The sequence below is a fragment of the Sapajus apella genome, unplaced genomic scaffold (genome assembly GCF_009761245.1).
Source record: "Sapajus apella isolate SASKATOON/1434 unplaced genomic scaffold, GSC_monkey_1.0 scaffold57, whole genome shotgun sequence".
Lineage (NCBI taxonomy): Eukaryota > Metazoa > Chordata > Mammalia > Primates > Cebidae > Sapajus > Sapajus apella.
Window position 1 is genome coordinate 13,213,560 of NW_022436997.1, and position 12,341 is coordinate 13,225,900.

General features: G+C 37.3%; 1 protein-coding gene across 1 annotated transcript in view; it reads left to right on the top strand.

Annotated features, from left to right (window-relative positions):
• CCDC178 (coiled-coil domain containing 178) overlaps nucleotides 1–12,341 on the top strand; it is a 477,035-nt gene that overhangs the window by 47,143 nt on the left and 417,551 nt on the right. Inside the window, exon 4 of the mRNA XM_032245388.1 lies at nucleotides 728–817. Coding sequence (XP_032101279.1) covers nucleotides 728–817 — 90 coding nt within the window. The remainder of the gene's footprint in view (nucleotides 1–727; nucleotides 818–12,341) is intronic.

A 12,341-nucleotide genomic window follows, 5' to 3' on the forward strand; every position in this document is an offset into this window, starting at 1 on the left:
ACTGGTGTTGCTACATTGTAGTGTAGATATATTTAGCTTATAAGAAAATGTCAAATAAATGATAATATATTCTTCTGTTTTAGAATTTTGAAACGCTTCCTCAGAGATTGTAGAATAAAATAAAACATTTCCCCCCTCTACATTTTCTCTTTCTAAAAACAACAGTTTCTTAATCTAGCAATTATTAATCCTATGTAATGATATGTATATCTATATCATTAGATATGTATATATATATATATTATGTAGGATTCATAATTATAAATAATTTATAATTTTTATAAATCCTATATATCATTTTTATAAATCCTACATATCATTAATAGTTAACATAGTAAAGATATATAATAGTATATATGTATATATACACGTATCTCATTTTAAAAAAAGGATGACAAAGCTTACACACAAATCTCTGCCTTGCTAATTTTCACGTAGTTTATCCTGGATACATTCTATATCAACACATAATAATTTATCTGTTTGCTTTAAACAGCCTCATGTCATTTTGAATATATTCTAATGACGAAAGAGTCAAACCAATTGAAGAGCATAGAGAAAATATCTGAGGATAATCTACTGTGGATTTTGATTAATATTTATATCATAGTTTTTTTCTTTTAAGGAGAGCACTTCCCTAACATAGTTTTATACATGATGGTGCTTATTTTAAAATTTTCTGTGACATTAACTACTCACTAAAATATGTAATTTTTCCTTTTAAAAGGCAATGTCACATCTCAAAGTTTGGTTCTATTTGGAGCCTCTAAGGAGACCAGTGAAAGTTTTCATGAAAGTAAAATGACAAATACTGAAGGTGAGGACTGCATGTAAATCATATAGTAAACTATATAAGCTATATTAATATTCCCTCAGTTTATGATGTCAATACTGTTTCTATATTGAAATAAATCCTATATATCATGATATATAGTTAACATAGTAAAGACATACAGTAGTAAAGATATAATGTATTATATTGTATTAATAGTATATTATTAATGTACAATCTGTGTTTATAAATTATAATTTCAGAAATGTATGAGTTTTAAAATAAATTTTTAATCCCTCAAGCTCTGATCGGCCTGTTCTAGACAGAACATTTCCAGTTCATTGAAGACATGTTTCTTACAAGAAAAGGAAAGAAGGCAAATGTTTTGGGGATGCATTTTTCATTTTTCTATGATTATTTTCTTTTATTATTTTTAAATTCCATGGTACATGTGCAGGATATGCAGGTTTGTTACATAGGTAAACACATGCCATGGTGGTTTGCTGGACCTATCAACCCATCACCTAGGTATTAAGCCCAACATGCATTAGGTCTTTTTCCTAATGCTTTTCCCAACCCTACCCTCCCTGATAAGCCCCAGTAAGTGTTCTTCTTCCCTGTGTCCATGTGTTCTCATTGTTCATCTCTCGCTTATAAGTGAGAACATAGAGTGTTTGGTTTTCTGTTCCTATGTTAGTTTACTGAAGATAATGCCTTCCAGCTTCATCCATGTCCCTGCAAAGGACATGATCTTGTTCCTTTTTATGGCTGCATAATATTCCATGATGTATATGTACCACATTTTTTTAAGTGTATAATTGATGGGCATTTGGGTTGATTCCATGTCTTTGCTATTGTGAATAGTGCTGCAATGAACACAACACATGCATGTATCTTTTTAACAGAATAACTTATGCTCCTTAGGGTGTATGCCCAGTAATGGGATTGCTGGGTCAAAGGGTATTTCTGGTTCTCAATCTTTGAGGAATCACCACACTGTCTTCCACAGTGGTTGAACTAATTTACACTCTCACCAACAGTGTAAAAGTGTTATTTCTCTGCAGCCTCACCAGCATCTGTTGTTTCTTGACTTTTTAATAATTGGTATTTTGACTGGCATGAGGTGGTATCTCATTGTGGTTTTGATTTACATTTCTCTAATGTTCAGTAATATATGTCTGTTACCCACATATATGTCTTTTTTTTGAGAAGTGTTTGTTCGTATCCTTTGCCCATTTTGTTAATGTGATTGTTATTTTTTCTTGTAAATTGCCTTAAGTTCCATATAGATTCTGGATATTAGACCTTTGTCAGATGCATAGATTGCAAAAATTTTCTCCCATTCTGTAGGTTGCCAGTTCACTCTGATGATGGTTTCTTTTGTGGTGCAGAAGCTCTGTAGTTTAATTAGATCCCATTTGTCAATTTTTGTTGCAATTGCTTTTGGCAATTTCATTATAAAGTCTTTCCCCATGCCTATGTCCTGAATTGTATTGCCTACATTTTCTTCTAGGGTTTTTATAGTTTTGGAGTTTACATTTAAATCTTTAATTAATCTTGAGTTAATTTTCGTATGAGGCATAAGGAAGGGGTCCAGTTTCAATTTTCTGCTTATGGTTAGCTAGTTCTCCCAGTATCATTTATTAAATGAGGAATCATTTCCCCATTGCTTATTTTTGTCATGGTTGTTGAAGATCAGATGGTTTTAGATGTGTGGTTTTATTTCTGAGTTCTCTATTCTGTTCCATTGGTCTATGTGCCTATTTTTATACCAGTACTGTGCTGTTTTGGTTGCTGTAGACTTATAGTATAGTTTGGAGTTAGGTAGCGTGATACCTCCAGCTTTGTTTTATTTTTTGCTTAGGATTGTCTTGGCTGTGTGAGCTGTTTTTTGGTTACATGTGAATTTTAAAAGTTTTTTTTTCTAATTCTGTGAAGAATGTCAATGGTAGTTTAATGGGAATAGAATTGAATCTATAAATTGCTTTGGGCAGTATGGTTATTTTCACAATATTGATTCTTCCTATCCATGAGCATGAAATCTTTTCCCATCTGCTTGTATCTGCTCTAATATCCTTGAGCAGTGGTTTGTAGTTCTCCTTGAATAGGTCCTTCACTTACCTTGTCAATTGTTTTCCTAGGAATTTTATTCTCTTTGTGGCAGTTGCAAATGGGAGTTCACTCATGGTTTGGCTCTCTGCTTGTCTGTTGTTGGTGTATAGGAATGCTTGTGATTTCTGCACATTGATATTGTGTCCTGAGACTTTGCTAAAGTTGCTTATCAGCTTAGGAAGCTTTTGAGCTGAATTGATGGGGATTTCTAGATATAGGATTATGTCATCCTCAAACAAAGACAATTTGTCTTCCTTTTTTCCTATTTGAATACAGTTTGTTTTTTTTTTCCTTTACCTGGTAGCCCTGGCCAGAACTTCCAGGTTTTGGTATCAGGAGGATGCTGTCTTCATAAAATGAGTTAGGGAGGAGTCCCAACTTTTCTGTTTGGAATAGTTTCAGAAGATATGGTACCAGCTCCTCTTTGTACCTCTGGTAGAATTCATCTATAAATCCATCTGGATCTGGGCCTCTTTTTGGTTGGTAGGCTATTTATTACTGCCTCAATTTCAGAACTTGTTACTGGTCTATTTAGGAATTCAAATTCTCCCTGATTCAGTCTTAGGAGGGTGTATGTGTCCAGGAATTTATCCATTTCTTGTAGATTTTCCAGCTTATTTGCATAGAGGTGTTTATAGTATTCTCTGATGGTTGTTTGTATTTCTGTGGTATCAGTGGTGGTATCCCCCTTATCGTTTCTGATTGTGTTTATTTGAATCTTCTCTTTCTCTCTCTTTTTTTAAATTAGTCTCACTAGTGGTCTATCTATTTTATTGAGGTTTTTTTTTTTTTTTTTTTTTTTTTTTTTTTTTTTTAAGAAAAAATCAGCTGCTGGATTTGTTGATTTTTTTTTTTTTTTTTGGTGTTTTTTTTGTGTGTTTATCTCCTTCAGTTCCATTCTAAGCTTGGTTATTTCTAGTCTTCTGCTAGCTCAGGAGTTTGTTTACACTTTGTTCTCTAGTTCGTTCAGTTGTGATGTTAGGGTGTTGCTTTGAGATCTTTCTAGCTTTTTGATGTAAGTGCTATAAATTTCCCACTTAACACTTTAGCTGCATCCCAGAGATTCTGATATTTTGTCACTCTGTTCTCATTGGTGTCAAAGAACTTCTTGATTTCTGTCTTAATTTCATTATTTACCCAGGAGTCATTAAGGACCAGGTTGTTCAATTTCCATGTAGTTGTATGATTTTTGAGAGGGCTTTTTAATCTTGAGTTCTAATTTGATTGCACTGTGGTCTGAGAGAGTGTTTGTTATTATTTCAGTTATTTTGTACTTGCTGAGAAGTGTTTTACTTCCAATTATGTAATCAATTGTAGAGTAAGTACCACATGGCACTGAGAAAAATGTATATTCTGTTGTTTTTGGGTGGAGAGTGCTGTGCATATCTATCAGGTCCACTTGGTCTAGAGCTGAGTTCAAGTCCTGAACATCTTTGTTGATTTTCTGTCTCAATGATATGTCTAATACTGACAATGGGGTATTACAGTCTCCCTCTATCATTGTGTGGGGGTCTAAGTCTCTTTGTAGGCCTCTAAGAACTTGTTTTAAAATCTCAATGCTCCTGTATTGGGTGCATATATATTTAGAATAGTTAGCTCTTCTTGTTGAATTGAACCTTTAACATTATGTAATGGCCTTCTTTGCCTTTTTTGACCTTTGTTGGTTTAAAGTCTATTTTTCCAGAAACTAGGATTGTAACCTCTTCTTTTCTTCTGCTTCAATTTTTTTTTGGTAAACTTTCCTCCAATCCCTTTATTTTGAGTTTATGTGTGTTTTTGCATGTGAGATGTGTCTCTTGAATACAGCACACTGATGGGTCCTGTCTTTGTATTCAGCTTGCCATTCCATGTCTTTTAATTGGGTCATTTAGCCCATTTACATTTAATGTTAATATTATGTATGAATTAGATCCTGTCATAATGACATAGGCTGGTTAATTTTGCAGACTTGTTAATGTAGTTGCCCCATTGAGTTGTTGGTCTGTGTACATCAGTGTGTTTTTGTAGTGGATAGTAATGGTATTTCCTATGTATGTTTAGTGCTTCCTTTAGGAGCTCTTGCAAGGTAGACCTGGTGTTCACAAAATCCCTCAGCAGTTGCTTGTCTAAAAAATATTTTATTTCTCCTTCATTTATGATGCTTAGTTTGGCCTGATATGAAAGTTTGGGTTGGAATTTCTTTTAAGAATGTTGAATATTGTCCCCCAATCTCTTCTGGCTTGTAGGGTTTCCACTGAGAAGCACATTGTTAGCCTGATGGGCTTCCCTTTGTAGACAACTTTGCCTTTCTCTGTGGCTACCCTTAACATTTTTTTCTTCATTTTGACGTTGGAGAATCTGATGATTATGTGTCTTGGGGTTAACTCTTTTCATGGAGTATCTTACTGGGGTTCTTTGGATTTCCTGAATTTGAAAATTGGCCTGTCTTTCTAGGTTGGGGAAGCTCTCCTGGATGGTGTCCTGAAGTGTGTTTTCCAACTTGGTTTCATTCTCTCCATCTCTTTCAGGGTCTCCAATCAGTCATAGATTCAGTCTTTTTACATAGTTCCATAGTTCTCAGAGGTTTTGTTTGTTTTGTTTCATTTTTTAAAAATTTAATCTTGTTTGCCTGCAAGATAGTCTTCAAGCTCTGGTATTCTCTCTTCTGCTTGGTTGATTAAGCTATTGATTCTTATGTTTGCATCATGAAGTTCCCGTGCTGTGTTTTTCAACTTTATCAGGTCATTTATATTCCTCTTTAAACTGGTTATTCTAGTTAACAGCTCCTGTAACATTTTATCATGGTTCTTAGCTTCTTTGCATTGAGTTAGAACATAATCCTTTAGGTCAGTAAAATTCACTATTACTCACTTTCTAAAGCCTCCTTCTGTCAGTTCATCCATCTCAGCTTCAGCCCCATTCTGTGCCCTTGCTCAATAAGTGTTGTGATTATTTGAAGGAGAAGAGGCATTCCAGCTTTGGGGATTTTCAGTGTTTTTGCATTGGTTTTTCTTCATCTTCATGGATTTATCTACCATTGATCTTTGAGGCTAATAACCTTTGGATGGGGTTTTTGTGGCATCTTTTTTGTTAATGTTGTTGTTGTTGCTTTCTTTCTGTTTGTTTTTCTTCTAATAGGCCCCTCTTAGGCAGGTATGCTACAGTTTACTAGGTATCCACTTCAGACTCTGTTTGCCTTGGTATCACCAGTGGAGGCTGCAGAATAGCAAAGATTGCTGCCTGCTGTTTCCTCTGGAAGCTTCATCCTAGAGGGGCACCGACCTAATACCCTGACCTGAACTCTCTTGTGTGAGGTATCTGGCAACCTTTGCTGGGAGGTCTCACCCAGTCAGGAGGCAAGGGGGTCAGAGACCCATTTGAAGAGGCCGTCTGTTCCTTTGTGGAGCTGGTGTGCTGTGCTGGGGGAATCCCCATTGTTAGGATCAGCTGTTCTCTTCAGAACTTCCAGGCAGGAAAGATTAAGTGAAGGGAACCTGAGACCACGGCCACCCCTCCCCCACGGTGCTCTTTCCTAGGGAGATGAGAGTTCTGTCTGTAAGTCCCTGACTGGAGCTGCTGGACTTCCTGCAAGGAGGCCCTGCCCAGTGAGGGAGGGATCTGAAGAAGCAGTCTGGCCCCTCAGCTGCTTTGCTGCACTGTGCGGAATTCCACCCAGTCCAAATGTCCTAGTCTCTTTAGCACTGTCAGGGGAAAATATCCTACTAAAGCCACAGTAATGGCAGTCATCCCTCCCCGCTGGTAACTCAGTCATCCCAGGCTGACTTGAGACTGCTGTGCTGACAGTGGAAATTTCAAGCCAGTGGTTCTCAGCTTGCTGGGCTCTGTGGGAGTGGGACTTAATGAGCAAGACCACTTGACTCCTTGGCTTCAGCTTCAGCCCCCTTTTCATGGGAGTGGATGGTTCTCCTGTCTCACTGGAGTTTTAGGTGCTGCTGGAGTATATGAAAACTCTTGCAGCTCAGTGCCTGCCCAAACAGCCACCCAGTTTTGTGCTTGAGACCCAGGGCCCTGGTGGTGTAAGGTAATGAAGAAATCTCCTCATCTGCAGATTGCAAAAATCCATGGGAAAAGTGTAGTAGCTACACTGGGTAGCATATTTCCTCATCACTTCCCTTTTCTGGCGGAGGGATGTCTCCTCACCCCATGCAATTCTCAGGTGAAACAATGCTCCACCCTGCTTCTGCTCACTCTCCGTGGGTTACATCCACTGTCTAGTCAATCACATTGAGATAAACTGGATACCTCAGTTGGAAATGGAGGAATCACCTGCCTTCCATGTTCATCTTGCTAAGAGGATAAAAGAATAGTTATATAGTGTATCAGCAGAGATGACACAAGGAAGTATATGCCAAACGAATATCACGGATGGCAGGTATCTTCAGTATTTTGAATAAGATCAGTTTGAATGGTCTCCAAGTATTAAGAAAAATGTTAATGCATCGGGAGAGATTTGAACTGAGTCTTAAAGAATTTGTATATGAAAAGAAAATGTGAGGATAAAATTTAGGAAAGTAGATAGAATATGTCAACAGTGAGAAAATAACACAAAATTTAGGAAGCATAGATGTATTTGTCTATAAACCAGAGCTGTTTCTATTCGGCTATCTTGGCTCCTGTCAATTGGATATGTATTTTTTAGTTACAGAATTAAAGACCTGTACAATGAGAATCTATAAACATTATCTCTAAAAGTGTTTCTGATACTCAATATAGAAAGTGGTGGAAAGAGTTGAGGAAATGTATACATATGTCTATTGGGGTGCCTACTTGTTTCTTTTTAGGTCATTTTGGTTAAAAACTATATCAAAAATTTTTAATCTTGATTTTGAAAAATTAATACTCTGGGATTTTTCAGTTTTAAATTGAAATAAATTACCATTATGATTCTTTCATCTGTGTATGTCTAATAGAAATCTTGAATACAATTTTAAGATCCTGACTTAGAGTTTATTGCCGAGTCAATTCTGAACAGATTTATAAGACAGCAAATAAATGACTTATGAACCAATTAATTCAAGATACTGGAAATCTATGTGGTATTATGCTACAAAGATATTTAAGAAATAAGCCTCATAAGAAGTATAAAATCTTGTAGGCCAAAAAAATATATGAAGGATAATCTTAAATCAAAAGAAAAATAAATAAAATATATACAACAATTTCTACAATACAACATAAAAGAATAGTTATATAGTGTATCAGCAGAGATAGCATAAGGAAGTACCTGCCGAATGAATACCATGGATGACAGATATCTTCAGTATTTTGAGTAAGACCAATTTGCATGGTCTCCAGGCATTAAGACAAATGTTGATGGATCAGGAAAGATTTGAAATGAGTTTAAAGAATGCATTTGTATATGGAAAAAAGGTGAGGAAAAAATTTAAGAAAGTAGAATAGAATGTGTCAACAGTTAGAAAATAACACAAAATTTAGGAAGCATAGATGTATTCGTCTATAGAATAGGGAGAATTCAGAAATGTGAAGATGGTTCAGAAAAAGGTAGAAATGATTGACATGCAGTCAAGAAGGATTTTGAATTTCAGGCTCAAGAGTATTAACTTCATTTCTCAGTCTCTGGTTGTATAACCAGAGCCTACTCTGGTTAGGGAGGTTACTGACTAAATTATTTGCTTACAAGGTCTGAGCATGCAACACAGAATTATTTGGCTACAGGAATTATCTGGCTATTGTGGTGGAGTGGGGCCCTCTCTGCTCCACACCGAGCCAGTTCTCCAGGCATTTAGAAACTGATTTGCTTCTTATTATTGTTCAGGCTTATTGTAACAAAGACCTGATTTAATTAGGATCAATGAATATGAAAGGGATTAGAGACATATTACAAAATAAGTGTTAAGATTTGGTGACCGACTAGTACTTACAGGGCCTGAATATTCTCTCTATATTAATATAGGAACTTATGTTGATTTTTCCTCAAGATGACAGATTAGAGGCTCTTAGCATGCCTTGGCCACTTGGAAATAGCAAGATAGTGCATAAAGATCAACTCTGTGCGTGTTAATTCAAGAAGTAAAATGAGAATTCACCAGAATTGTGAAGGACATTCCAATTCCCAGGGAGGAGAATGCAGGCTAACAGCCCCTGTGACAGCATCTGGCTGATAAAAGTGAGTGAAACTCCAGTACACAGGAGAGGCAGAAAGGCTCCCTCTGTGATTTACCTTTCTACTAGGGATCTGAGCAACCCAAGCTGAAGGAGCACACTTTGTTTCCTTCAAGCCCTGCAGGTAACTTGGGGAAAGGCATAGAGACACTGTGAGGGAAAGACACTGGGAAAAGCTGCAGGCACTTTTTTAAACCGAGTGCTGAGAGCAGGAGGCCATTTTTAATTTGGGTGCATGCAAACTCAGCTGTTCTTTGGTGACCCAGCAGCACAGCTGCACAGGAACGTTAGTCTTAGGCCAGGAATTAGAGTACTGCTTTGCTTACTTTGGAGCAGGATAGGTGCCTCTACAGCCAGAAATGTGGAAAGTGCTTAATTAGTAGGTGCTGGAATTGTGATCTCCCTCATCACAGGCCAGGGGAAGGAGCAGAGCTACCACAGCTCTTCCTGGATGATGAGACTTGCAATCAGGATCAGCTTGGTAACCTGGAATGGGTTGCATCTATCTATGCTGGGTGCCCCATCCTGCTCTCCTGAGCCTGTGGTGCAGCGGGGCCCTCTACACTCCACCCCAGACAGAAATCTAGTCATTCAGAGTACCCACTTGCCTGGACGAGCAGCCTAAGCTGCCCTTCTCTTCATAGATATAGATTGTGGTACAGTAGGGCCCTCTTTGCTCCACACCCAGCCAGGTCTCCAGGTGTTCAGAATACTCCCTCACCTGGATTAGCAGCCTGAGTTGTACCACCCTTCCTATGCATAGATCATGGTGGAGTGGGCTGTCACTACTCCACACACAGGCAGATCTCCAGGCATTTGGAACACTCACTCACCTGGAACAGCAGCCTACCTTTCTTGTGCAGAAATCTTGTTGTTTAAGGGTTCACTTTGCTCCATGCAAAGGCAGATCTTCAGACATCTGGAACACCCACTCACATAGACTTGGAGTTTAAGCCACCCTCCATCACCATGCAGAGAACTTAGGGATGAGGAGGTTTCCTGCTCCCAGTCTAGGCACACCTCTGGGTACCTAGAGGCTGCCTACTGGATTCTCCCTCAATTCTGTTGTATATTCTGGCCACTGGAGGACCTATAGGTGGACCTTCCTAGAGTGTCCTGCCTATCTTGTCCCTAGCCCTATGGGGCTGGGGAATGAACTCAGACTGTATACTCCAAGAATCTTCCTATTGCATAAAGCGAAAAAGAACTTCTCCCAGTAAACAAGAATCAAGTATATACCACAGCTGGCTGTTACCCATAAATGCCATCTATTGGCTTGTATGTTGAATTGCACAGCCTAATAAGAAACCTGCCGACAGAAGTGAATAGCACTGTAGAAGCAAAACCAAAAGACCCTACCCACCATTCTCTGCAATCACACTCCTAGGGAGGGTATTAGAGAAATGGAAAGAAAAAAATACAGACAAAGAAAGAAAAAAAAATTCTACCTGCATGAAAATATTTACAAAATTTAGAGTTGCCAGAATGTCCAAATGAGAAGAAATTAATGCAAGAATTCAGGAACTATGAAAAATCAGAATGTAGAGACACCAAGAAAGGATCACACTAGCTCTCCAGTAATGGTCTCTAACAAAAGTTGAAACTAGGAAATAACAGATGAAGAATTCAAAACATAAATTGCAAGAAAGCTCGACAAAATCCAAATGAGGTTGAAAATCAACAAAGCAATTCAAGAAATGAAAGAAGTGATAAACATCTTAAAAATATATCAGTCAGAGCTTTGGGAACTTAAAAACTCAAAGAATTTAAAAGTACAATTGAAAGCTTTATCAGTAGTCAGGACCAAGCAGAAGAAAATAATTCAGAGCTTGAAGACTGGTCTTTTGAAATAACTAAGCCAGACAAAAATAAATTTTTTTAAGTGAACAAAGTCTTCGAGAAATATGGGGTTATGAAAAGCAATGAAATTACAAATAATTCATATTCTGAGAGAGAAGAAGAAAAAACGACCTGGAAAACATATTTAAGGGAATAAAGAGAATTTCTCTCATCTTGCTAGAGAATAAACATCCAAATACAGAATATCCAGAGAACACCTAAAAGACACTCTACAAAATGAACATCAACAAGGCATATAGTAACCAGAGTGTCCACAGTCAGCACTAAAGAAAAAAAATCTTGATGGCAGAGAATGAAAAAGATCAGATCACATGCAAAGGGAACCCTAGTAAGTTAACAGTGATCCTCTAAGCAGAAACCTTACAAGCCATGAGAGATTGCAGACCTATTTTCATTATCCTTAAAAAAAGAAATGGTAATCAAGAATTTCATCTGTCAAATTAAGCATTATAAGCAAAGGAGAAATAAAATCTTCTCTAGGCAACCAAGCACTAAAGGAGCTCACTACCACTGTACCAACCTTACAAGAGATCCTTACAAGAGTTATAGACACAGATACCAAAAAACAATACCTGCTACCACAAAAACACACTAAATAGCCCTTAGACCCTATTAAGCAACCACACAATAGAAACTACAAAGCAGCCTGCTAATAACTACATGATGGGACTGAAACCTCGCATACTAATATTAATCTTGAATGTAAATGGTCTAAATGCCCTACTTAAAAGGCACAGAGTGGCGAGTCCAGTTTAAAAACAACAACAACAACAAAAAAAAAAACAAGATTCATTCACGTACTGTGTTTGAGACCCATCTCATATCTAATGACACCTCTAGGTTCAAAGTCAATAGTTGGAACACATAGTCAATGGAACATAAAAAAGAGCAGAGGTCACTATTCTTATATCAGGTAAAACAGATTTTAAATCACCAACAGTATAAAAGGACAAAGGACATTATATAATGTTAAAGGGTTCAGTTCAACAAGAAGGCTTAAGGATCCTAAATATATACACACCCAAAATTGGAGCACCCAGATTTATAAAACAAGTAATTCTAGAACTGTGAAAAAAATTAGCCGCACAATAATAGTGAGGGATTTCAATACCCTACTGACAGCATTACACAGATTGTTAAGGCAGAAAACAAATGAATTCTGGACTTAAATTTGACCCTTGACAAATTAGAACTAATAGGCATCTGCAAAATACTCCACCTGTCAACCACAGAATATACATACTTCTTATACTTCTTATCTGCCCATGGAACATACTCCAAGATTGAACACATGCTCAGCCATTAAGCAAGTCTTGATAAATTTTTAAAAATCAAAATTATACCAACCATACTCTCAGGCCACAGAATAAAAATAGAAATACAGTCTGGGTGGACTGTTCGAGTCCAGGAGTTTGAAACCAGCCTGGGCAACATGGTGAAACCCTATCTCTACAAAAGATACAAAAAAATTAGC